Source organism: Phasianus colchicus, chromosome 3 (assembly GCF_987193195.1).
Source record: "Phasianus colchicus chromosome 3, bPhaCol1.hap1.1, whole genome shotgun sequence".
In the NCBI taxonomy this organism is placed as follows: Eukaryota; Metazoa; Chordata; class Aves; order Galliformes; family Phasianidae; genus Phasianus; species Phasianus colchicus.
Genome location: NC_143438.1, coordinates 48,288,556 through 48,316,178, shown reverse-complemented (window position 1 = coordinate 48,316,178; position 27,623 = coordinate 48,288,556). Strand labels below are relative to the sequence as shown.

Below are 27,623 nucleotides of genomic sequence, written 5' to 3'. Positions count from 1 at the left end.
TTACAACTATCAAGAGACCTCTCTTGTTACAAAATGAAATAATATAATTTGACATAATAGCAATTAGTTTTTACTGCTTTTATTCATCTCTTCCATTTGCTTCCAAACACACGTTGCACCTATTTCTGCATAAATCTGACTGAAATATGTTCCTGGTGATATTTTGGAGTATATATATATTCTTCATCTTCCCTAAAAACACTGTTCTCTCGTTTTATAGCTGTTAGATCAAATGGAGTTAATTAAGGTGATATATTGAAGTAGTAAAATACCAGTGTACTAAATTTAAGCTTGGATTTAATAAATATTAACCACACTATAATTTCCTAGTGTAGTGAAATTAGTGTTGTTATGGTGTTAGAGGTTTTTGTTGGCAGGGCCAACAAAACCTCTGAAATGTGTAGAACCCAAAATATGTCTGAAATGCGAAGACCCCAAAGTACTGCATGCTTTTGAAAGAGCAATACAGCTTCTGTCTGCCTGTCTGTCGTCCTCTGCTGAAGATTTTCTTCTGTATGAATGCGGGTGCTATAAAGACTGTTACCAGTTAAGTACTTACATTTGCATAGAACTATGCAGAGTTGTGTTACAGGTGAAACTTGAAACTATTTACGGAAAGAATCTTTAAAATGTTGTAATGAAGGCAGTGACTATTATTGCTTTCAATACCCTTGACTTGAGGTTTCAAGATCTTATTACTGAGATTTTAAATCTTTACTGAGTTAAACTCCTTACTGACTGGGAAAAAATTTCTTTGTGAAAGACTTAAATTTATGAAAGCTTTGTGAATGTTGCAAGATACAAAGAAGTAATGAGCTCTGCAGTGTTGTAGATGCCAGCAACAAGAAGGTGCCATGAATCAAGTGCCTTGTACTCAAGCTCATGTCAGTTTGTATACTTTGCCTAGACTAACAGTGTAATGAAAATTCTTAAGTGAAGTGTCTTAACTCTGTGTACATTCACTTGTCTACTTTAAAGCTGAAGTACTAAATTGCAGTTCCGTGTTCTCTGGGCAGCAATGTAAACAAATACAATTAATTTAAAACTGTATAATCTTTTACATACTTAACTAGAGATGGATAAATGTAGTCCTGTTGACCTGAAAGTTGGCTTTCGAAGAATATTCTTGCCTGAAACTAGTAGGTTATAAAGGTCTGTATGAAAAATACATTAAAAAAAAAAAATGGAGAGGAAATAAGGAAATAATGCTGGGCATGAGAAGAGTGGAAAGCTTTGTGTCTTTCCTTACCAACAGAGCTGGCAGTAGGATGTTTCACAAAGCAGTAAGGGAGCTCAAAGATGGCTCCAAGGGTTTCTCAAGGGCTGAAGAAACATCAGGTATTCAGAGCTGAGCCTTGTAACGGGGTCTGCCTGCTAATGGTGGGGTGTTAAGCATGTTTTGACAAGATAACTCACTCCTAATACTACTTTCATGCAAAGCAAAAGCATAGCTGTGACCTTGAAAAAAGTTGGAAATTTCTGTATTACAGATGGAATGGGATCATTTAGATTGGAAGGGAGCTCTGCAGCTTGTCTAGTTCAGCTTCTCATCACACGCAGAGTCACCTGGAACAGGCTGCCTGGGATCATGCCCAGTTTGATTTTCAGGATCTCTGCAGGGATATTGGGCAACCTGTTCCAGTGTTTGACCACACTTACAGGTGTGTTTAATTACTAATTTTTCTTCAGATGAAATCTCATGTTTTAATTTCAGTTGCCTCCTGCCCTGTCAGTAGATACCACTGTTGGTCTTTCTCTTTTTCATCATTTCAGAAGGCTGTTTCGTAAACGTGGATAAGATATTCATGAGCCTTCATTTCTCTGGCTCTCTCTCAGCCTCTCATGAGAGTCTGTTAGTCATCTATTTGACCTTTTTCTGGATTTGCTCTCTCCGGAGGGCCCCAGAACTGGGTTCAGCAGTGCAGGTGTGTCTTCACCAGAGCTGAGTGGTGGGCAGGGATCACCTCTCCTGTCCTGGTGGTGATGCTGTAGGTATCACAGCCCAAGGTGCTGATGGCTGCCTTTGTAGCTGGTCAGTGCTCAGCATGTACTGGTGTTAGGAGCATCTCCTCCCCAGGTGTGGGACTTGGCATCTGCCTGTGCTGAAGTTCGCAAGACTGCCAATTTATCCAGACTTTCCAGGTCCCTTTAACAGTACAAAAATCTGATGTTGCAATTCAGAGAAACATGTTTTTTCTTTCCCTATGGAGTAGAGTTATTACTTTGTGTGCAAGTTTGCAGGATATAAAAACTCACTTCTCATACTACTGTCTCTATTGACATTTCAGCACAGATCATGTATGTACATTTTGTAATGTAGGACATGATGAAAAATTATGATGGACCCACGAGGATAAAGTTCAGTCTGATTTGTTGGTTTAAAGTATGGGAGGAAGCTCTAGTACTATAGAAATAAACAGGAAAATAGTTACAATGCGGGGAACTAAAATATGGATGGTGAGAGTTGTTTGCTCTGAAGACTCACTGTGCTCTCTCCAAAAAAGGAAAAGTAGCAAAGACTCTAAAATTGGGTAACTGCCAGTCAGTCCAAGGAATGCAACTTTTGTATGCTGATAACACTGACTAGGTTTCTTAGTTGTCTGAATGATAGATAAATCAACAGTTGTCTCAGTAGCTGTGCTTCATCTGGGTTTATTCGGTTTTTTTTGTTACACACTTCCATTAGGTACATAGTAATGAAATGTGTATGAAGTTAAATAATAATAAAAGCTAGAAGTAATCTGTGACTGTATCCTGATAATGTAGGTCATGTATGTTTGACTTTATATCACTTAAATGTGGTGATGATGTGTTTTGCCACATTGGAGTTGCTTGATTTTTTTAACACTAAATTTCACTGTAAAATTGCATTAAAGTTTATTTCTTATGTCTGAATAAAAACAGTATTACATATATTGTAATGAGTTCTGAGGTGAAGGAGTGTATTTACAAAGTGAGACAGCCCAGTGCAGTCATGGTGAGAGTGATAGGTTGGTTTGTGAACGCTTTGGGATGAGGTCAAAACTTGGTGAGTACGGCAGTACCAGCTGACGTGGAACTGCTTACTGCAGGAAACAAACACAATGTTAAGGAATGTTAATGAAAAGACATTCATAATACATATTAATGTATTGAAATTCAATTATGAATTACTGAATTACGAAATTCAGAGCTAATAAAATATGTAATTAATATGTATGCTAATGATACATGTTACTGTTTTCTATATGTATAGAAAAACTGAATGTAAAATAAAGAAATCTGTCTGCATGCCTCTTAATGACAATGCATACAGGATTTCTCATACTGGAGTCCTTCCTTGGAGTGTTCTAGAAAAGATTCTTGTACAAATTGACAAAAAATAATAAAATTACTGAGACTGGTTAATATTTATCCATCTTTTTTTTTTTTTTTTTGCTTGATGGTGACTCATTAAGACATGGAACATTTTTGTGTGTAACCTTTCTGTTTTTCTACATTGCTATTTAAAACTGTTTTGACAGCAGTAAGGAAGATGTTAAATGTATAACATTTTTTCTTCTTTCTTTGAAGAAAAAAAAACAACTTGGGGGGGGATGCAGGAGCACCCAGTCCCAGCAACAGAACAAATGAGCCCATGTGTTAAGATGGGGAGAACCTTAACTCCTGTTTGTGGAAGAAAGTCATATTTTGCAAACCTACCATAGGTCCTTGAGGTGATTATTGAGAATGAGGCAAACAAAAAGCATTTGATAAAGCTCTTCATTTCAGCTTTTTATCAAAAATAAGTTGCTCTCGGATGGGGTTGTTTGTGGATGAGTGAATAAATTAAGAGTTGGCCATTGGCTCAACAGAGAGATCAGTAATGGTGTATAACAGGCTTATGGTATTTCTCAGAAATAAGTGATCTAAAGTGGTGAATAATGAGGGGATTTATGCTAAAAGGGTAGTGAAAATGTAAAGCAGAACAAAGAAAAAATCATTATTTGTTGGTGCCTGGATGGTTAAAAATAGTAGGTGAAATTCAGCATGGGAGGATAAACTCTGATCTTTGTTGAGTGTTGAACTAGATTTGGCTTATAGTACCTGGTTGCATATAAGAATCAACGCAGTGCACAGTGACAGTCCCAATTACTCAAATAATTTAGTTATTAACTTAGTGAAGAGCAGAAACAGGAGATACTGTGCTGTCGTTTATGCTTTTGGAGTGAACACAACTGAAATACTATTTGTAGTTTTTCCTCTAGTTCAGAAAGTACATAGGAGGACGAGAAACAAAACATTGGGTGGCGCTGGGACTTGAAGTACATTTCATACAAGGATAATTGGAAAAGACAGGGCTGAAGGGGAAATGATGGAAGTGTGTAAAATTGTGGTGGAGGAGCTGGGTAGTCATTGTTACTTTTGTGGCTGAGGCACAGTGACAAAATACATAAAATGAAGTATGCTTGCATGTACCCTTAAGGGTGTGGAGTTATTTATGCGTTGCTGTAACTGCGAAACACTTAAACAGGTAGAGCAAATGAGGGAAAAATTGCTGGAGAAAATTGTAGTGCACTATTAAATACAGCAATGCAATTTCTGACATACACCAAAGAGGCATTGCCATATGCTGGACTTGTTCATGTCCTCTATCCTAGACATCCTTGTCCTTCTCTTTGGAGACAGAGCGGCCTTCCATTTCACTCCTTTAGAGCTTAGGTTTAGTTGAAAACACCTCTAAGCTGTAAGTGTTGGTATGATGTACTGGCTGTGCTGTGTTTAAAGATATGTATCGAAACCGGGTTTTTCCCATTGATATGGTTTCAATATCATGAAAACATCTTGTTTATTTTAATAAACAGCGTCTGATTACTGTAATTGAAGAGGAGGAGATATGGCTCCCATAGGTCTTGAAGGAAAGATATTCCTTCCTGTCTGTATCAGGCAGGGGTCAGGTGGCACATTGAGCAAGATGGAAACAGGAGAGCCATGTTCTCTTTGCAGTTATCAGCAATAATGGTTGTGTTTCCTTTCACTTGACCTTGTTTCTGCAGTTACCGCTGTAACTCTGTCCTGTGTTCCTGTCTCTGTCACCTGTGCCACTTCTGCTGGGCTTTGCCTTCTCCCTGTTCCTTCTCCAGCAGCAGACGTGAAATAGCTGTTTCTGCTCTGGATGTTGTAGCAAAGGGGGGTTATTGTTAAAGAGACTGTGGTGAGAAGCTGCTTGTCTGCAACACCTTTAGGTGCCCCTGTGTGATTTTGAACTGTGACTTGATGTGAACATGAGATCATCAAGTAGTTTGAATTTGTCTTGCAAAGTTTATTTATTTTTTTTAAGTGTTTTACTTGAGAGAGTTCACTCAAAGATCTGAAAGGGAATATTTCTGTGGTTCAATCTGATTTAAACAACTCTGAGGGTTTTCTGTGGCTTGTTAAATGTGAATTCCCCCCTCTCATCTTGACTTCAGAGCTTTATTAAAAGGCACACAGGCATCTGACAGACTAATGAAGCTGTGACACTTAGAATACTTAGTGATTTTTTTTTCTGGGTTAAGTTATATTTTAATTTAGAATGAAAAAAAATCATGATGCAAATTAAGATTGATGTTAAAAATGTGTAAATATTTCCATTACTCTTAGCTTCTTGTAGTCACTTTCTATTCATGCCCCAGAAGGAAAAAAATGAAGTGCATCAACACTACATATTTTCTCTCCTGAAGCTACCAAAAAGGAAATTCTCTGGTTTTTCTGGGTGTTTACTGTGTATCTTCGGAAAAGGCATCTTTTAGTAGGATACAAAGTATTTCTCACCAAGTTGCATTTGATCTAGTGCTATTTCCCAATCTAGTTGGAGTCCAACTTGTTATCAGCCTTCTGCTCTCTTGTTTATATTTTTGATCCATTAGTATGTCTTTGTGGTTGTTGTTGCTTTCCTTTCTTCTCATCACTATAAGTTCAAAACAACGGGCCTTTAATACACTCAAGATGCAAAAGCTGACTTTAAGGGCTGTGAAAATATTGTGATAATTAATTTGACTATTGTTTTCATTGTAATGCTTCTTAGAGTTCCAGCTAAGCCATTCTGTGGAGAGCTAACTTAACCTAGCCATGTTTCAATGAAATTAACAAAATGAATAGCATCCAGCCTTTAATGTAGCTCTGATTAGCCTTGTATTTTTACTTCCTTACCCACGGTTTTGAATTCTATCATGAGACCTTCAGACAGGAAGGAGCAGTCCTTGAGAGCAGTCCTGTGGAGAAGGACCTGGGGGTCTTGATAGATGAAAAACTTAATATGAGCCAGCAGTGTGCCCTTGCTGCTTGGAAGGCAAATGGTATCCTGGGCTCCTTCAAAAGAGGGGTGGCCAGCAGGGACAAGGAAGTGATTGTCCCCCTCTACTCTGCTCTTGTGAGGCCCCATCTGGAATACTTCATCCAAGCGTGGAGCCCTCAGTACAAAAAAGACAGGGAACTGTTGGAGAGGGTCCAGAGGAGGGCCACGAAGATGATCAGGGGACTGGAGCACCTCCCCTGTGAAGACAGGCTGAGGGAGCTGGGCTTGTTCAGCATGGAGAAAAGAAGGCTGTGGGGTGACCTCATTGCAGCCTTTCAGTACCTAAAGGGAGCCTACAAACAGGAGGGGAATCAACTACCAAAGGGTAGATAACTGCAGGAAGAGGGGAAATGGTTTTAAATTGAGGGAGGGAAGATTTAGGTTGGATGTCAGGGGGAAATTCTTTACTATGAGAGTGGTGAGGTACTGGAATAGGCTGCCCAGAGAGGTTTTGGATGCCCCATCCCTGGAAGTGTTCAAGGCCAGATTGGATGGAACGCTAGGCAGCCTGGTCTAGCATTAAATGGGGAGGTTGGTGGTCCTGCATGTGGCAGGGTGGTCAGATCTTGATGATCCTTGAGGTCCCTTCCAACCCTGGCCATTCTGTGATTCTGTGATTTTACTGCTTGTTTTCATTACATCTGAGATATTTCTGTCTCACTAAATTTAAAATGAGGATTGTAAGCCTATAAATAGTTTAGATACTGGTAGTGTTTGGTTTGCATAGCTTATAAACTCTTATAGACTGACGGGAATTAACAGGTTGGAATTTGATGTGAAGGATCAAGGCAATTTTTTAATATACATCAAACACATTCTTCTAATAAGTATTCTTGTAAAGTAAGCTTTCAGTAATATTTCTTCAAGCAGTTACCTGAGGGATGTAGCAGTTAGGACTGATGGATCAATTTTCAGTCATTTATCACATAATTGCATAAAAGTAAAACAACAGCCAAACCCAGGTCTGATCAGATCCAAACTGATCAGTTCAGAGATGTCTGATCTAAGAGCTTAGTACGTGGTGTGAGCACATAGGTGGCAGTAGGACGTGTAAGTAGCACTGCTTTCCTGGCACGCTTTGCTTGCACCCAGTGGTTTGGATTCCATGGCTTTCCTATCCATCTGTCTTCTTGTTACCTAGCTGATGAGTGCTACTTGTGTAATTCACAAGGCCCCCCTAGAGTACTTGATTGTTTTTCATTAGAAGCTGTATCTGTGGTTTTCAGCCAATACATTTTTGTTTAGTTTTTCTCTAAGGAGATGTAAACCACCAAAGCGTAATGCATGCCTGTTGTAAAATTAAGACCATAAACTTTAAGACAAAGTTTATGGCACTTAACAAGACTTTAAAATGTAGGATTTTTCTTTCTTTCTTCCTTTCTTCCTTTCTTCCTTTCTTCCTTTCTTCCTTTCTTCCTTTCTTCCTTTCTTCCTTTCTTCCTTCCTTTCTTCCTTTCTTCCTTTCTTCCTTCCTTCCTTCCTTCCTTCCTTTCTTTCTTTCTTTCTTTCTTTCTTTCTTTCTTTCTTTCTTTCTTTCTTTCTTTCTTTCTTTCTTTCTTTTTGTTCATAGGAATGTATTTGGTGAAAAATCAGTGAAATTACATTTGTTCACAAAATTAAATTCATACCTTGTAAATATATTATCTTAATTGCCATGATTAAAAAAGGTGGCAGGGTGGGGGACTCTTGGAATTAACCTTTCTACCCATTGCCATTCAATGATTAGGTGCTTGCTGCATGTTATGTTGTGACTTCTTAACATTGATGAACTTCATTAGAACTGTTATTTAAGGTTTTCATGTTTAGAAAAAAGTAGTATTAATGTAAATGTGGAGCTAATGAGGATAACTAATTTGTACAAGTGTATTTGTTTGGCGATGGACAAAGATTAAGTTTCAAAATGTCCAGTGAAAGAGGAGTGACAGCTATTTTGCTTGTCCTTTAGAGGTGGCAGTAGCTAATTGAATCATTAAGTAGATGTGAATAATTTTATTTATATGGAAAATCGATTAGAACAACCATTTTAATTTCATCTCTCTGACTAGCAGAATGTGTATTTTCCCAAACATTTAATTTTGCTTTTATTGTTTTTTGCAGGATGGATTAGATGCTTTGGTATATGACTTGGATTTCCCTGCCTTGCGAAAAAACAAAAACATTGATAACTTCTTGAACAGATGTAAGTATTTAATATTGTGGTTACAAACTAACTGGGATTAAAAATACCAACTGAAATAAAATATTTTGTTGTTGCATTTTGAAAGGTCCTTAGAGATTTTGGGTGCAAGGTGTTTTAAGAGTCACATTTGTTTATTTACCAGTCTGTATGGATGCAGTTACCAGTAGAAATCTAATCCCGAGCAAATGAATGTTCAAGTTTGCTGGTTTAAGTGATGTTGTATTCAGTGTTACAAAACCTTTAAAGAGAAAGGCCTATTTCTTTGTTCTTGGCAACCTTTTGGATTCCTGTAGCTTGCTGTGTAATATCATGTACTAATATACTTAAAGCAATTAGCAGTAAAATGACGTAATGTGTGCAGTGTCAAGAAATCATACTGAAGTGTTCACTGACAGACTGGAGCATTTGTTTTATATTACAAAAGGTCTCTTTTCTCTATCCAGTACTGTATAGCTGCTGTATTTACATATTCATCAGTTTAGAATTATTATTTTCTTTATATATACACAATTGTTAGGTCACTTCCTTGATTTTTAATGGAATTAGCAGGTACAAAATAGTAATTATTATCTAGACAGAAAAAAGAATATGGGAAGAAAATGTGATAAACATTTTGTTGTTGTTTTTTTTTCTTCTTATTTTACAATTGGAAGATAGCAGTGCCCTATTTCACTTTCTTGTTAACTCTGTTTCCTGTTGGGTTTTTTTGGAAAGAATTTCAGAATTCACATACCTTCAGGTTAATTTTACTCTTATCATAGAATCACAAGGTTGGAAAGCACCTATAAGATCATCTAGTCCAATCATCTTCCTAACACCATTACTACCCACTAAGCTACTAAACCATATCTCACAGCTCCTTATCCAGATGCCTCTTGAACACTGCCAGGGACAGTGACTCCAACACCTCCCTGGGCAGGCCATTCCAGTGCCTGACTACTCACTGAGAGAGAAAGTTCTTTCTTATGTTTAACCTAAACCTCCTCTGGTACAACTTGCGGCCATTTCCTCAATCCTGTTCGTTGCGTGGGAGAAGAGGCCAAACCCCTCTTCACCACAACCTCCCTTCAGGAAGTTGTAGAGTGCAAGAAGATCTCCTCTAAGCCTCCTCTTCTCCAGACTAAACAATCCCAGCTCCCTCAGCTGCTTCTCTACTTGTGCTGTAGACCCCTCACTCCTTAGGAAATCATATTATTTATCATATTGCTCTCTGTTTTTCCACAACAAGAAGATATCCTTCTCAGTAATAATACTCTTAATGAATAATGTTGATTCTACTGATAGAACTCTTGCCTGCTTTTCATATCTAAAAGCAAAATAAAACAAAAAAACCCACGTCATTTAAGAGCAAAGTCTTTTACAGCCTACCAAGCAGATACATTCTGGAAATGATGGCAGAGGTCTTTGCTGATTCTAGACTTACTACTGCCTGTGGATAGAATGGGCAAACCTTAGAATTAACTTAAGTTTTATTAGATTTTTAGAAGCTTAAACATTGTAATTAAATGTTGTAATAAACAACTTTTGTGACAAATGCAAAGTAATTTCATTAAAATAACTTGATTTTTGTCTTTGCTTCATTGAAATTGGTGTAAGCCACAATAATGAACTGGTGGATTTCATTTTATTTCCTATCTCTGCCAGTGTAAGCCCATTTGATGTGGTCAGTGGCTCAGCCTGCAAGTCAGGCACTCCAGCGACCAGCTTACATCTAATGTTAAACTTCTCACAGTTCAAGCTATGTTTGAGTTTGTACACATTGTTACACACACATATTGTATACTCAGTTATTTGCAGAGAAGGTGTGGTGAAACTGCTGGAGAAAGGAGAAGTTGGATTAAGCAAAGGAAATTCTTATTTCAAAACATAATTTGAATGCAGTTTTTAAGAATAGTGAAGTTGTCAGAAAGTTTCAGAAGATCTTCTCTTTTGCATTTGGGGATGAGTGAAGGAAAGGAAAATGTTTGTTCATGGTCTGAGAATGAGTATCTTGTAGGTGTAAATTATTCTGTGTAAAATGTAACCTGAAAGAATTTAAGGGTAGAGAACAGAACAAATTATTTCAGCTTCAGACTGCTTTTAGAGATGTAATTTTGCTGTCATTGCTGGAATATGAAAACAAGCTGTGCGCCTGTGAGCAGTGACCTTAAAGGGAATGGTGAAATCTAGTTTGCCTCAAAATTCTGAGTTAAATAAATAAACAAACTCCTTTATGTAACCTAGGACATGCAGGAACATTTTATTGATTAATAGAAAACCATTAAGAAGTATCTTTTTGCAGTATTAGCTATCCAAACAGTTTACACCATTATTGTACAACTTCATTGTGATCATTTACATTACAAATAAAATCAGAGCTTGCTTTATTTTCTAGAGAACATGCTGTTAGGAGATGATTAGACAGTAAGTTAACAGTCATTGGAAAATCATTGTCATGGACTGGATGATCTTGAAGGTCTTTTCCAGCCTCAGTGATTCTATGATTTCGTAAGAATTGCTGCACTTCAGTTCTCTGCAGTGGTACCCATCTGCTGCCATAGGTCAGTTTTTGCAATTTGCAAATAAGGCAATGCATTTTATTTTAAATTACTGAATATTTTAATCCTTGTATGAAATATTTTGTCAGAATTTACAGTTTGAACATAGTTTGTTGAAATCAGCTAGGGGCACATTGCATTGTAAGGGGTGCCTCCACATTAGTGGTTTGATGGAGTATTTATTCAAACAAAACTGCATTTGTTCCTGTAGAATAATAAAATCTTAATGAATTTTAATTGCACATATGCCACTTTTGTTTTAGATAATGGTAGTGTATGCTGCAATCAAATGGTAGTTTTCTGTTGTCTGCCAAGTCTTTTTTTTTTTAATATGAACTATAGAATTGACATTTCTCTTTTCCTTTGTATTTCTTTCCAAGCTTTGCTGTTAGATCTAGAATATTATTTTTGAAAGTAAAATACTGTTGTATAACTTGTTTTATTAGAAGTATTTTAGTATCTGTTCCTTCTTTTTAGAAATACTGAAACTTGAAGCTTTTCCATGTAATCTCATGCCAGTGTTGACCCACATGGATTAAAATAGACTGTTTTAATCTTTGACCAAATTTGGAATTAGAATATCTGCCCACTGGGAGTTGGTAAATTATCGTAGTTTATAGAATGACAGGTTTATATAAATAATTACCATGATTCCCACTGCGTGTTTTAAATTAAAATCTACTTTTTACAGTAAAAGGAATAATGAAAGTGCAGAATACTGAAAGGTTTTTAAAAATAGTTTCTTTAAGTGTCTCTTATGTATACTTAATAACATTTTCTCAGATGTATTGCATAGTTATCCAGAAATAGCCTTTTAAAACAGATCTACTTACAAGCAAGATCATGCTGGATATGAGATTTTTGCATAGCTGCTTTTTTTTTTTTTTGTAATATAATTATTTAGAAAAAAATATTTAGAATAAAAATGCCAAGTGAGGAATGTCCAGTAACTTGATTGTACTATCATTCTTGTATTATGTTTATGTCAGGTTTGGTTACTACAGTAATGAGGGTGAGGTCATGCATTCTGCAGGGAAGTTTCCAATAGGGAAGTAGGTTAAAATCCAAATCCTCTCTTTAAGGAGTTTATCTTTCAATAACGTTGAAAAATTAAAATAAGAGGTGAATGAGTTTAATCAATTCGATGTGTATGAAATATGAATTTTCTTTCACGTAGATAAAGACACAGTAAATAAAATGAGGGATCTGCGGATGAAAGCTGAAGATTATGAAGTAGTGAAGGTTATTGGCAGAGGGGCATTTGGGGAAGTTCAGTTGGTAAGTTCTGTCTCTGTACATTTGAATGTCTCTTGTGGCATTTGCTGATGCATCTATTTCTGAATACCAAGTTCAGAAGATGAAATCACATATTACATATATATGTTATATATTACTTATATGTTATATATGCATCATATTATGCATTATATATTATATATGGACATCTATTTCTTTTTATGCCATGGAAATGTTTTTGAGAATTTCTGTACTCTCAGTCTGTACCTGTTTTGCACTGTAAGTCATACTTCTATTAAAATGTGGAATATATATTATTCATAATCTGCAAAATCAACCTTTGCTGCTGTATATATAGATGCTCAAACAGTTCTTCAGGACTCAAAGAATTTCTGCCAGTTCAGGGCCTACAACTGGAGTTTTGTGGAAGTTTGTCACAGATGAGAGGAGATGTGTGCTGCTGATGTTACATCAGCAACTAGACTTCTTTGTGCTGCTTTATTAAACTGAGAATTGATGGTAGAAACTAGACGTAAGCAGTAATTTTATGTTTGCTAATGATCTCTACAAATGCTAATTGTCTTACTAGTTTTTAAAAGGTGCCTCCACATGTCCTTTTAGAGATATTCATCTGCAAGTCATAAAACGATTGTTATGCCTATGGATGCTGTTGGATAGTTCTAGCAAGTATTTAAAGAGCAATGTCAGGAAGTGCTATCTAACTATTTTGTGTGTAATATGTAATTCTCTGTAAAAGCATGATGGAAATCTATGAAATCTATTAAATAGAGTGAAGCAGGAAAAATATTCAGTTATATTCTTCCTGTATTAATGTGGAAACTAATGTATTTTGTATGTAACTCTTCTCATAGGTAAGGCATAAATCGTCAAGAAGAGTGTATGCTATGAAACTTCTGAGCAAATTTGAGATGATAAAAAGATCAGATTCTGCGTTCTTCTGGGAAGAAAGGGATATTATGGCTTTTGCTAATAGTCCCTGGGTTGTTCAGGTATAGTGAGATTCCTTTATTTTGTATAGTGCTGCATGACTTGTATTTTTATAGTTTAGCTTTTTAAATTCCCTTTTTTGTTACATTGGTTTCTTGGAGAAATACATGACTTACAACAGGAATGCAGCAAATAGCATTTATTGTACTTGCTTCAGAACTGCTTTGCTTTAACAATTGCAAGATAAGCTATTCTGCTTATTCTTAGAACTCTTTGCCAGATTTGCCAGATAAAAGTTAAAACTGGTGAGCCTGCTCCATAGTAATTCTTTGAAGCAGCCCATGTAACAGAAATATGCATAAGATGTAGCTTCTGCATATTCCATTTTTTGTATATATTTGCCTGCTCTGGTTATGTTTTCCTCATTTCAGTGTTATTACAGTGTTTTGAGAGGCATTGCTGCCTTTGAAGTTAATATGGAGGATGCCTGAAGCTATCATCATACGTTTGTGTGTGCATGTTAACACATTCATTTAAACTGTTCTTACCCTTAAGCACGTAAATTCTTTTGTTAAGTTAGAATTAAACAAAATCACTCAAGAGTAACCTAAAAATCATACAAGTTTTACCACAGTCAAACAGGTAACTACATCACTGTCTGTCTAGGAGTGATTGTCCAACAGAATATTTTACGATGTTCTGAAAGGTTTAAGGAATCATATACTTAAATCTACTTTCACCAATTGTGTTGAACAGAGCATTGACTACTGTAAGGGAAGTACTACTTTTTTTAGTTGTTTTAAATTTGGGTTCACGTTCTAAGCAATGGATACACTGACAATCGAATAATAAATATTTGGTGATAACACAAATAGAATCAGGAAGATACTTGCAGTACAGTAGTTTCATGTTTACATATTTGTCAGTTGTCATTCCAGGGAGCAAGGAAGCATTACGTTCTATTATGCAATGAACTCTCTTTGAAATTATCTCAATATTTATTGCACCAAATTGTGATCTGGAAGCAGAACTCTACTGCTTATGTAGTAATACAAAAGAATGGAAAATCTGGCAGAAATTGACTTGAGATTAAGATCTTTTCAGAAGGAGATGTGTACTGCTGATGTTACATCAGCAACTAGACTTGTGGATAGTGAAAAGCTTTAGCAATTCCATTACTCTGTAAGTCACGTGGCACAGGAATTCCAGGGTTTTCCAACAAGCGAAAGATGAAAGATATCTGAAACATTCAATGACTTGTTCTTTTATTTTCTTTTTACAGTTATTTTATGCATTCCAAGATGATCGTTACCTTTACATGGTCATGGAATACATGCCTGGTGGAGACCTTGTGAATTTAATGAGTAACTATGATGTTCCTGAGAAATGGGCAAGATTTTATACTGCTGAAGTTGTTCTTGCATTAGATGCAATTCACTCAATGGGCTTTATACACAGGTGAAAAAAAGAACTGTTTACATAGTATTTTAATTCTGTCAGAATTAATTGTTTAAGATAGTTTTAAAATTGCTAACGTTCCTTCTTTACTATTGTTTCAACATTATTCCATATGGCAACTTAAAAAATTGCTATCAGAAATTACAGATCAGAGGTGATACAGTCAAGATAAAGTTTTTCAGTTCCTCTTCAGAGAATAATAAAATTTTCCCAATTTACCAAGAGATGCAGACCTAAAGTGTCATGAATAAGTTGACCCTAAATTAACTCATTTAACTTGGTCTAGTGGTTAGATTAACATTTAACCCAGTCTGGTGATTGGCGACCCTGCACATAGCAGGGGGATTGAAACTAGATGATCATTGTGGTCCTTTTCAACGCAGGCCATTCTGTGATTCTATAATTCTGTGATTAACTTGATGAGAGAAAGTTGTTGGAGAATTTGATAGTGGTAGTATACACTATTAGTAATTATTGACTCTCAGCTCTGCGTTTAGAGCCTCACCTGGCAATAGTGACCCATTCAAAAAGAAACTGAACAAGATTAGAAAAATCTCCCAGCCAACTATTTTCTTATAAGAGGCCATACAGAAAACAGACAGAGAGTAAAAAGGACTTAGTTTAGTTTCATGTTATCTTTTTAACCTCAGGTGTGATCACTCGTCAGATAGATTGAGATGTTCTCTGTTGATGTTTGAACTTTTGCCTGTTTATCTTTTAACTATGTTAACTAGAAGCAGAAGAATAAATTTATTGACAGAAAATATGGGAACAGTTTGAGAAGGGCATGGTATATATTCTCAACTATAATTTGGTCAGATCAGCTTTCACACTTAAGTTTTTGTACCAAAAAAAAAAAAAAAAAAAAAGCAAAGCATGAATCTATTAATCCATTGCTTGAACAGAATCTAGATGGTGCATCATTAATGATGTTACTATACTACATTTAATGAATGAATTGTGTGGCAGAACCATTTGTGCGTGTGTATTGCGTTCTTTAGAAAACAGACAATTGCAGTTGATTTGCAGTGCTGCTGGCTTTTCCTGAAATTTTAGAATATTTTGGGGCTGACGGTTTTTTTTTAATTTGAGGAGTGAATGGAAACAGATGAAAATGAGGGCTGATGTAGTGACAAAGGATGTGGGAAGGGCTGAGGCTGCTATCTTTACCTCAACCTTCACTTGTAAGGTCTGCTCTCAGGCCTCCTAGGTCCTTAGTGGCATAACCTGGGGAACTGAAGCATTTCTGTGACCGAGAAAGATCAAGCTGTGTCCCACTTAGGCAAATTGGGCATATACAAATCTAAGGTCAGTAGGATACGCCAAAGATATGAAGGAGGTGGTCAGTATCGTGATACTGCTGTCTGGAGTTTCTCCCTGGAGAGGAGTGGAGAAGAGGATCAGAAGACTGCAGGTTGATCAACCCATTGACAGTGTCTGGGTGTAGTATGGAGTATATTATCAGGAAACAGCTTCTAAGCATATGGACAAAAAGGTGACTGGGAGCAGCCTGCACGGATTTACCAAGGGTAAAACTTGCCTTCTAACCTAAAGGCTTTTGATGTAGCTGGGATGGCAAAGCAGCTGGAATAGGTGTACTAAAATATGGCCTCAAAGGGTTATGCTTAGTAGAACGAAGTCCAGCAGGTTGCTAGGGATTCCTTAGAAGGTTGATGAGGTCAGCACTGTTTCTATTCTCAAGTAATGTTCTTCAGGGTGGGGCCAGAGGGCCCTGCCAACCTCAGTCAGTCTGTGAATATTTAGTTATTTGTTAAGAGATATTTTGATTATGGCCAAATGATGGAAGAGAGTTCTTGAGAGTTTGTGAAATCTCCATCCTTGAAAAAATACAAAACTCGACTGGATTCAACCCTGGGGAACCTGAATGTGACTTTGAAGTTTAATCTCATTTCTGTTGTTGTGCTTTAATCAGGCAGTTGGCCTAAGCTCTCTCAACTAAAATTATTCTGTGTATACTGATACATTTTCACTGCGTGCCCTGAGGTGAGGTAATGCTAGAACTTCATTTCACAGTAGTGGCCTGAGTTGTTGTTTTGAAGTCCCAGAAATGTATTTTCTTCTGAAACTCATCTTATATTTTTGATTGCAGCTTCTTACTATTATTCTGCTATAGTATATTGAATACCATTAACTTTGAACTTCACCAGTTAGCTTATGGAAACTTCCTTTCTTCAAGACAATTGCCATGTGGAAAAGAGCATACAATACTGCTCCTTTTAAGCCATAGAGAAATAGTTGTTCACATTTATATATTTCAAAAAGTGACATGCATTTGTTCCCTGAAAATAGAAGTGATGCAGGAGGAAAAAAAGCTGTGTTCTCAACATCTGATTGAGATGATTATCTGGGAATTTGATGATTTTCTTGTTATGTAGCTGAACTGATCTTAATGGAGATGGGCTTTAAACTACTGAGTGTTTTGTTTTTTTTTAATTATTTTTTTATTTTATTTTGGAACTAGAGTGACATCCAGATTTGTTAAATTCACTGACTCGAGACTGTGTTCCTACATTCATTATCACTTTTTAAAATGTTTGGTTCTACAGTCTGCATGTAGGGCATGATACATTAAGAAGGAAAAAATGGAGGAAATGGTATGCTTTCTTGTTGTTTTTTCCTTGCTATGTTACATCTAAAAATGTATGACTTCTACTGTTTTCATCAGTTAAATAGACCAATTAACACAAATATTTTTCTCTTTTCAGAGATGTGAAGCCTGATAATATGCTGCTAGATAAAGCTGGTCATTTAAAACTAGCAGATTTTGGTACTTGTATGAAAATGAACAAGGTAGGCTTAAGTTTTTAACTTTGCTTTTCTGTTTGTTAAAGGAAAGTGTACCTGAAAGGGAAAACAAAATAAACTGAAAACTTTTTAGATGAGAGATGTCCAAGATTCCCCTCTATTCCTGTTACTATTCTTTGTGCTTCCTATTAAATTACAATATAGGATGTGAAAATGGTTCTGGAAATAGGGACTGCCTCCACTTCTACACTGTTTCAGACAGACCATTGTCTCTTGATCCCGCTGAACTGTTTCTTCAAGTTTTTGTTATCAAAGTTAGTGTGAAAGAATGAGATTATTTCAAGATAGCTTGTCAGTGATGAAAGAATCAAAGCTGATGTCTAAGTTGTTGAATCCTGATTATACTTACTAGCATATTCTGGCCTTGCAAAAAGGATAATATGAAGGAAACAGATTGAAGAATATAATGGAATTATTTATTTTTCAAAATACAAAGTATTTCAAGTACTGTGGAACATTGTTTTTCCCTATGCAGAGTTGATTAGTCTGTCAACCTGCACCTGTGTATTAGGAAAGTGATCTGAAAGAGATGATACTTTACAAATAGAGTCTGTATAATATACACATCATATTTTCAGCTTATTCTAGGAGCTTTAAATACATAATTCATCTAGCTGCTTTGCTATAAGTAAAAGGCACCAGTAAAACCACATGCACAAATTGAAAAAGCTGGCTTTAGTTACAACCAGTCCGCTTCAGAGGAGTAGCAGGCACATAATTTGTCTTAATTTTGTTTTAATACAAATTTTTGGGGACTGATTTTGCTCTTAACAATGGGAACTTTTGAAATATAGAAAAATATCCAAGTGCTTAAGCTTTAATTGCCAAAAAGAAGTAAAAACATAGGACTTTGTATATTAATGCGTAAGAAGTACACTTGTGTCAATCATGCTTTGTGTTCTGTTCTGTACTAAACAAAGCTACCTGTGTGTTGAAGAGCACAAGTAAGTAGCTCTGTGGAAGAGAAACTGCTCCATGTAGACAGGAGCTTGATACAGGTGCATTCTGTCTGGATTTACTGTGCAAGCAGCATTTGCTTTGTTATATTTCTTATTTATATATTTCTGTACAAGTTTTTCTACTGATCCATTTCTAGAAATAGTATAGACTTATTCTGAAAGTGTCTGAATAGTGGAAAGGGTGGTGTGATTTCTGCTTCAGTGTTCTAGTTGCCATCTCCGGTGTGATTACCGTGTTCTTCTGCCAGTCCCTTCTCAAGAGGGTGAGGATTGTAAAACATTCTTCTGGTCCGTTACTCAATTTGAAGTCTCTGCTTCAAGTTTCAGGGCCTTATCTACGTTGCAGTCTTCCTGGCATTAAGGATATTGCATTGGAAGTGAAAAAGTTAATTTGTCTTGACAGCAAAATCCTGAATGTTTGACTCTTTTACACTAACAGAGGAGCTTTCCTTGTTTACCCTAAATCCTGTCAGTATGTAAGACATTCATACTTGATTGAGCAAGTAATCTGGTGCTTTGTTCTGGATTTAGTAATTTAGTGATTAAAGATGTTTAAATACCCATTCCAAGAAGAGCATTTGTTAATGAAAGTTGATGTTGATTTATCAGCGTTGTATACTCTTGAAAATGGCTTGCAATTTTGGCTCTTACATTTGGGCCTGGGTATTTTCTTTCTCTCTGTAGGAAGGTATGGTACGATGTGATACAGCTGTAGGAACACCAGACTATATCTCTCCTGAAGTATTGAAGTCCCAGGGTGGTGACGGTTACTATGGACGAGAATGTGACTGGTGGTCAGTTGGAGTTTTTTTGTATGAGATGCTTGTAGGTGAGTAGTAGGATAATAAAAATGAACTGTAGTACTTAACAGTACTCTAAGTTAAAATACCACAGTTGCTTTAACTAATGTATTACTTTCCTGCCATAAGTTGTGATTGTGACTTCATTGTTTATAAAGCATGTTTTGGAAATATTCTGGCACAATTCTCAAACATTTGTCTTTGCCTGTTGTTCAGTTAGTTGCTTACATTTATTGAGTATATAATTCAAATGCTATACATCAAATCCACAATATTTATCTGTGTTTTAATTTTTATCTTGTTGCTTTTTCAGGTGACACACCTTTTTATGCAGATTCTTTGGTTGGAACATACAGTAAGATTATGAACCACAAGAACTCCCTTACCTTCCCTGATGACAACGAGATCTCTAAAGAGGCAAAAAACCTTATTTGTGCCTTTTTAACTGATAGGTGAGATTTAAACTTTAATCAAAATGAAAGTAAGCTTTCGTTAAGGAAAACTGTCATGTTGAAAGAATGTATGCATGTGTATCTCTGTATAGTGTGTTGGTGTGGGTTTCTAAACTGCTCAGCAGAAATGGAATTTTCATTGTCTTGGTATGAATGCAGTGTAACGCTGATCCAATTTAGATGCTGCTATAGTTTGATGTATGCAATCTGAATGCAGTGCTTTTAATTGAATGTTCTCCTTTCTGGAAGTTGGATTTTATTTGTGTCTCAACAACATAAGAAAGTGTTGGCCTCTTGCTTCAAGTACAGGAAGGATGTCTTAAATTTAGTCAATAAACTTTTAGAACTTCAGTCACTTAAATCTTTTAAGTCATTTTATCTACCTTGAAATAATGTTTTGCTTAACCTGAAGTAGCAGTTACTAACCAATGTTTCAAACTGGACAGGCAGGTATCATCAGTTTTACCTTGTCCAGTCCCAGGGAGAGGAATCCCCAGTGCTTGCTGCCGTCCTTTGTGGTACCTCCCATGTATAGTGGTGGAAGGGAAATGCTGCTACTGTGAATATTTCTACCTTCTAAACTTGGTTGACTATGAAGTGTTATTTCTTAGTAATAGCTGCTGTGTTGTGGAGTGTCATAAGAGGCATGGGGTCCTTCGGGATGAAGCTGAAGCAAAAGATGCATTTTGTGAGCATCCCTAATACAATCCCAGCTGCTAGTGGGCATTCAATCCATAGGATCAGGGTAGAGACAACCCAAAGGAAGCCCCCTGGGTGAAATGTGGATGTTAGGCTTCTTAATTTTGGGGATGCGCACCAGTTCTACCCACACTACTTAGTGATACAAGCATAACCTTTGCTTGAGACCTGGTGCTACAAAAGAAGGGGACTGTTGCATTTGCTGAGCTACGTCAGATTCAAGCAAGGGCACAAACTCCTTGACAGCTGCCTAGCCAGTCTGTGATGATGGAAACAGTAGCAGCAGGAGTTCTTGTAGACAAGATTTAAACCAGATTTTTGTTTTGAAGTTACCTGTGGTGTTGCCGTAGTTTTTTTCATATGTGAAAGCTTTGGGATATGTCTGTTTCTTAGTTTGAGAGGTAATTATTTTCACTTTCTTGCGAGATATGCTGTAGAGTGAATCTTCTTTCTTTTGGAATGATTTCTGTTGTTGTATGTGCCATACTGAAAAAAAACATCTCTTTACAGGGAAGTGAGACTGGGACGAAATGGCGTAGAAGAAATTAAACGGCATCTTTTCTTCAAAGATGATCAGTGGGCTTGGGAGACTCTCAGAGACAGTAAGTATAATGCTTTTCTCAGACACTGTGATCTGGCTTACTAATGTATCACGTTAGCAAAACAACTGCCATATTTCTTTTCAATGGAATTTAGTCTTCCTTACTTTGTAGCAAGGAATGAGGTTTCTTAGACACCAAAGAGATATTCCTCCCAAACTCTTAACTGTTACTTGAATGATAAAATGATTATTATGGTATAATTATTCCTCTTTTTTCCTAGCTGTAGCACCAGTTGTGCCCGACTTAAGTAGTGACATAGACACTAGTAATTTTGATGATATTGATGAAGACAAAGGAGAGGAAGAAACATTTCCCATTCCAAAAGCATTTGTGGGGAACCAGCTTCCTTTTGTTGGATTTACGTATTACAGCAACCGTCGGTATGTACAAACAAGCAATCTAGTGATGTATTCTCTAGTCAAAACTCCCATCTAACTCTTAGGAGTATATAAATACAAGCCAAACAGATTTCTTACTAATGAGTCAGGATCCTAACAAATTACACTTTGACACTTTGATAGCTAATATTTCTAGTCATCAGTATCTTAAAATATTGCACTGATTTTGTGAATGGCTTACTCTCTGTTAAGAATGTTGCATAGTGGTGCAGCAGAAACCGAGCAAGAATAATCATCATCTGTTGCTGCTACAAAGCTGCCTAGAGGGCACTGAAATATTCGTGTTGTCATGAATTCAGGATATGAACATCACTTTTGTTGATGGAAAGTTCCTAAGTTTTATACAAGGATTCCACACTTCACATCAGTTATGTAGTATTGTGATAAATTAAAACGTCTTAACTTCTCTGTGGGTCACTAGAAAGAAAATATTTTTCTTTTCCCTGTTATCTGTGATAGTTTTTGTTATTCAAAGTATTCAACTGCAGTGTGAGAAAGTTATGCTTCAGTTTTTGCTGCTCCTTACAAAACTTTAAATGACATCAGTTGAAATTACATTGATTTGTACTTTAACATTCATTATTATTGTAGGCTCTATAGATAGCTATATCTACATTCAAAAAATCTTTTAATTTTTTCTTACTTTGAGTGCTGCTTTTTATTGTCGTGGATGTTAGTCACAATTAAAATGGACTAAGTCTTCTAGTAGAACATGCCAGAGAAATGCAACTGTTAGTTTTAATAGCATTTGAGGATAGGAAAGCTTTAAAGAAAAATAAATCTGTTATTCAGCCTTGGATAGAAGAGGAACCACTTTTCCAAGCTTGTGGTGAAATTCTTTCCATCTCAGCGGCAAGTTGGATTTTTCTATGTAGTAAAAACAAGCTTTGCAGACAGTTTGCGTGAGTTCAACAGTCAAATAATTTTCCCTATTGTTTTGACTTCAGTCTATAATGAAAAAAAAGGTGTCTTAATTTTTGACTTGTGGGAAGACTTTGGAATATATTATCAAGAAGGTTAAATAGCATACTGATCGCTGTTGATAACTGAAGTTCTTCTCTTCCCTTTTCCTTGTTGGGGTGGGGACAGTACCAGGAATTCAGAGAACTAAAAGATTGTTTTACTGTCATGATAGAACTCTTCCACTAAGTGCTATTGTTAGGTTGTATACTTACTGGAATATAATAGTTTCTGGAATTGATAAGAATCCTGTAATACTCTGTTGTGACAGTTTTGAAAAGTCTGAAATGATCATTTGTACTTGCTAAACCCATAATCCTAATTTTAAGTCCCTTTTTGTATTGAAAATAGTTCAAACATTAAACTGTGTATTTACTGCATGCATCTTCCACTTTCTTTGGTTTTGTTATATTTGACATATGCTTAGAGTTAAAAGAAATGGGGATATAAGTAGATGATCTGACTTATGTCACTGAAGGAAGTCATAAAGTATTTAGTAAAAAATATTTTCTACAGCTGTAATCTCATTGATTCCAAACTAGAAAACATGATTCTTTATTATTGAACTTCAGCTATATCACAGGTTTTGGAATACTAGTTGAGAACAGTTTATAGCAATTTGTAGCTTTCATGTTCTTTTCTGGATTGAGGTTATTCCTACTCTTCTCTGGTGCTTCAGTATGATATTTTTGCTGTTCAGTAGCCCTGGTGTGCAAATTATGATAGTTTCTTGAACTTGAGACACTCGATCCCTTTTTAAAGGGAACTATCATGTTTTCTCTTTGTCGTTTGGTTATCTGTAAGTAGTCCTGATGTTTAATTTGACTGGTTTGCAGATGTCTTTGATGTTACCCTTCTTGATAGTTTGAAGAGGTTTTGATCCATGTGGAACAAAAAAAAAAAGATGATGTTTCCATCTTCCACAGTTCATGTGCTGGAGATTTATTCCTCACACAATCTGATATAGTTAAGGAATTCTTCATGTGTCTCTACAACACTTATCAGGCCAAGAATATCACACCAAATGCAGAAGTAATTATCAGACAGTCACTTGTATTTATTTACCTGACTGTTTAGAATCACAGCAAATAACATTTGTGGTATCTTTAGGAAAGAGTTCTGTGAAATAGCACTCCAGAACAACTTTGTGTGTGGAACTTCTAATGACTCTGTTGGAAGTTATGCACACACGATCTCTGCAGTTTGCTTCATTACTACTTGTTTCATAAGTACTGGAATAAATATTTATGGGATGCAAGCCAGACAGAGTATGTAACCATGGAAAGCAAAGATTTTTTTAATAGTTTTTTTTTTTTTAAAAGTGGTTGTATTAATACTTGGCAGAAATCCTCTTTTCAAGAGATCTTCTGCTGCAACTTTCTACTTGAAGCCAATTTTTACAATTAATTGTGTGGGGTTTTTTTTTGTTGTTTATTTTTTGCTCAATTAAATGTGCTTAAATCTTGAAGTATGATAAATAATCTGATTATGTTACTATTTGGTTATCCAGATTTTGGGACAAAAAAAAATTGGAGGGTTCTATTTTTAGTGTGATTATATTCCATTTTTCCGTTTTCCTTTTAAACAATTCTTAAAATAACTTTTAAAATGTTGTTGCAGGTATTTATCTGTCTCTGCAGAAAATTCCAATGATAACAGAACAGGCTCCAGTATGGATAAAAGTGTGGTATGTCTCACTGATTTTAACTTTCGTTGTATCCCAGAGAGTCTGTTGCATGTATGCTTATAAACTGATTTCTAAATGTCTCTGTTTTAGTGCTTTGAGATAGAGGAGAGCAATACATGGCATTGAACTGTGCTTGTTAAATTTGTTGGGAAAACTGAATTTCAATTCTTCCTAAAACATTAACTTTTATGAGTGGGAATAAAATGGTTGAAGCTGCATACTCTTCTTGTGAAGTGAGATTTGCTGAGTTTGTCTTTTGAAATATTGAAGTGTTTGTGCAGTATTTTTAGAGTGCAGTATCTATTCCAGCTGTACACTGGCTTTATGGGTATCATCTAGACATGCTTGTGATAGGAAGTTTGAGCTTTCCAGCAGCCCACTGGAGCTTCCTGTGGGATAAGTGGGATGTGGCAGATGAGGTAGCAATGCAGGAGTTCTTCTCTTTTTCGAATAAAATTTCCAAGCTTGGGTGTTCTGCTCCTTCTCAAGGGTACCCCACAAGCTTTTGAGATTCAGGGTACCAAGAAGCTGCATTTGTTTATATAGCAGCTGACCTATCTGAAGAAAAGAGCAGAAAAGTTCAGGAGCTCTTTTGGTTACTGTTTCCTAAGCATCTTGGCAGTCAGGTTACCAGGAAGATAAGCTGATGTTTTAGGAGCAAGGCAGGCATGGATTCTGTATAAGTTTTGGTATAAAGTAGGCTATTCCATTTCATATTTTTCAAGTTTTTTTTTTTTTTTTTTTTTTTTTTTTTTTTGACAAAAATGATAATTGACTCTAAATAACTCTTCTTGGCTTTGATTGATTTACTTTGTTAGTGCTTTGTTCTATTATGATTTCCATTTAGAGTCAAAGAGAAGCACGTTTCCTTTGAGGTGATGTTCATGCATGTTCCCTTTTCTCTTAAACTTGTTATATACATGTTTTAGTGATATATGGTATTACCTCCTAACAATTACCTCCTAAAAAGGCAAGGGAACTAATAGTTCATATTATTGGACTAAATGAATTTATTAAGCACTAAACTGTTTTGATTTTTTAATGTATGCTTTTATCTTCCATAAATTTTGTTTTTCTCATCAGCGTGTGACTGTTAGTATGGCAAAATTAAAAACAGAGCTAGAGTTTCACATATTTGTAGATACTTAAAGATGTACTTTGAGCTTGGGTTGACTTCAAAAGTAGTTGTTAAATGGACTTTGCAAACTCTGTCGTGTGACACCTCCATTTAGCTAAAGATTCCTAGAGCACTGTCTGCCAGGGCTATTGGAATGTCTTGTGATTTTAACAGTTCTGGGAGGGGAAGCTCTGGAAGGATATGGGTGATAGAGAGGTTTGAATGAATGTTAAATCTTTACTACGGGGTATTTTTATCCTACAGTTTTCTCTCAGCTGTTTTTCCTTTCATTACATGCTGCAATGAAAACGGTAATGTTAACACATGGTTAGCACAATAATTAATTCTGGAAATATAACACAATGTAAACTATCTGTATTTATGGTATAGTACTGAGCATCTTCTCTGAGGGACTGAATGCCAGAGATCAGGAATATAAAATTTCACAAAATTAGACTATGAAGTCAGAGAAAAATGGAGTTGAATATCTTTTTAGCTGATTTTCAAACCACTTTAAGATCTGATTATTTACTTTGATTTAGTGCTATCCTAAGCTTCTGTCAGTGGTTCAGGTATTAAGGACATGAACAAATATTTTTGCACTGGATCTTCAATTTTCTTCATTGCTCACGGGGCAAAAGCAGATGCACAGTGCTTTGGTGGTTTAAAAAATAAATAAAATATGGCAACTTCAGAGGGATTTTTCTTGGCATCTCTGCTGTAAAGAGAGAGTAAGACACAAGGGAATGCTTTTATATTAAGTTACAATAAACTAGGATTTTCTGAAGGTATTATTTAGATTATTGATATCAGACTGTGCAAAAGTGCTGTTGAAGCCTGTTATCTTGTACTAATGTAATGTGACTGCTCAGTAAGATTAGATAGGCTCCTATAAAAGTATCCAGAGATAGAAAGAAGTAAGTAGAAGCAATAGAGGTCCAAACTACAGGGAGTCAGTACAGAAATGCTTCAGTTGCCAGAAGTCTTTAGAACTGTTCTTCCTCCATTGCATGTAATTCCTCTACGTGGTAAAATGAGTTACCAAGAAGTAGATGGACAATTATCTTAAAATTTCTTGATCCTTTTTTTTTGTTTCTTTGGATCCTTTTGACTTGAGTGAGAGCTTGCCTTGAAATAGTCTGGCTTTGTTTCTCAGTGGTTAATACCAGTGGAATAAATGTGTTGTGCACTAGTTCTCCTTCCTTCTTCCTCTGAGTTGACGATGGTTTTTGCCTACAACCATTTTCTCTTCCAAATGGTTCTATGTCATATACAACACCAGTACGTAGTTCACCAAAGCTACTCTGTAGGTGCTGAGAAGTCTATTACTTCCAGCGTTTCACAGAATCACCGAATCACCAAGGTTGGAAAAGACCTTCAAGATCATCCAGTCCAATCATCCACCTATGACCAATAGTTCTCACTAAACCATGTCCCTCAACACAACGTCCAATTTTTCCTTGTTCTCTCAAGGCTTTCTGGTAGGTAGAGGTAAATACATAGAATGTGGAGTAGTGAATATATAAAATATGTGGTTTCTGGTTAGTCCCTTGTTGCCATATCTGTGTTCCTCTGAAAGCTTAAACTTCAGAGCACGGATGGAAGAAAAATGAAGAAGTGAGAAAGGGTGTCTGGTTCTTGGGAACACCAAAGTGGGCTCCTTGCTTTTTTCCTACTGAAATAGAAAGGAGTAAAGATTGAAAACAGGAATAAGAGGAACACTTCCCTGCAAGTAGACAGAAATTATCTCAGTGGTAGCTTTCTTGTTTAATATGGTTAAATCATGCTGTGTCTTCAATTTAGGACTGGATAGAGGACTGTTTGAGGACATTTATTATTGTTATGAAACAAGAATGAAGGGAGAACTTCTCTTTATGGTCTTAGTGTGCAGTTCTAGTTTTTTACGTGTGTTTTGAGGGGGAAAAAGTGGAAGAGGTGGACATCTCAGAGGAGCTGTTGTGTTGCTCCTTTTTCTGGGAAGATTGTGCAGGAGGGAGTTGGGCAGTTATCAGAGTTTGTGAAGTTAAAAGAAGAAATAAGACAGCCAAGTGTCAGAATTGCTTTCATGTGTTGCTTTGAAGAGAGTCTAGAGTAGGCCTGTTGTTTTTCTCTGTGCTGTTCAGAAAGGCTGAGAGAAATGTGAGAAAGCTAAATAAGGCTGAAATCCTTACAAGATCAGTGGAAAAGTTCAGAGTGAATCAGCACAGACTTGACTTAATGAGCTTCCTCGAAGCTGATACCATCTTGTTAATTGAGGATCTTGCCGATGTTGGAGTGAGATTAGTGTGCACAGACATCCAGTAGAAGGCAGATATTTTGAGACTGCATGGAAAGAATGAATTCAAGAATTTGTTTTGCTGGCAAACACTAAATGCAAATTACCATTCTGTATTAACATATGAAGTTTTTTACTATTTTCAAACCCTAGTACAAGGCTATCTGTAAAAAAATCTCTTGACTTAATATTTAA

General features: G+C 36.2%; 1 protein-coding gene across 4 annotated transcripts in view; it reads left to right on the top strand.

Moving 5' to 3' along the window:
* The window catches only part of ROCK1 (Rho associated coiled-coil containing protein kinase 1), an 81,891-nt gene that overhangs the window by 23,356 nt on the left and 30,912 nt on the right, over positions 1 to 27,623 (top strand). For 3 of the 4 annotated variants that reach the window (XM_031612855.2, XM_031612857.2, XM_090137448.1), the window contains exons 2-11: positions 8,393 to 8,474; positions 12,189 to 12,289; positions 13,120 to 13,257; positions 14,478 to 14,653; positions 17,380 to 17,464; positions 19,123 to 19,267; positions 19,552 to 19,690; positions 20,900 to 20,991; positions 21,212 to 21,371; positions 23,970 to 24,036. In XM_031612855.2, coding sequence (XP_031468715.2) covers positions 8,393 to 8,474; positions 12,189 to 12,289; positions 13,120 to 13,257; positions 14,478 to 14,653; positions 17,380 to 17,464; positions 19,123 to 19,267; positions 19,552 to 19,690; positions 20,900 to 20,991; positions 21,212 to 21,371; positions 23,970 to 24,036 — 1,185 coding nt within the window. Of the gene's footprint in view, positions 1 to 8,392; positions 8,475 to 12,188; positions 12,290 to 13,119; positions 13,258 to 14,477; positions 14,654 to 14,705; positions 16,658 to 17,379; positions 17,465 to 19,122; positions 19,268 to 19,551; positions 19,691 to 20,899; positions 20,992 to 21,211; positions 21,372 to 23,969; positions 24,037 to 27,623 lie in introns of those variants that run through there. The other variant, XM_090137450.1, reaches the window with a different exon arrangement.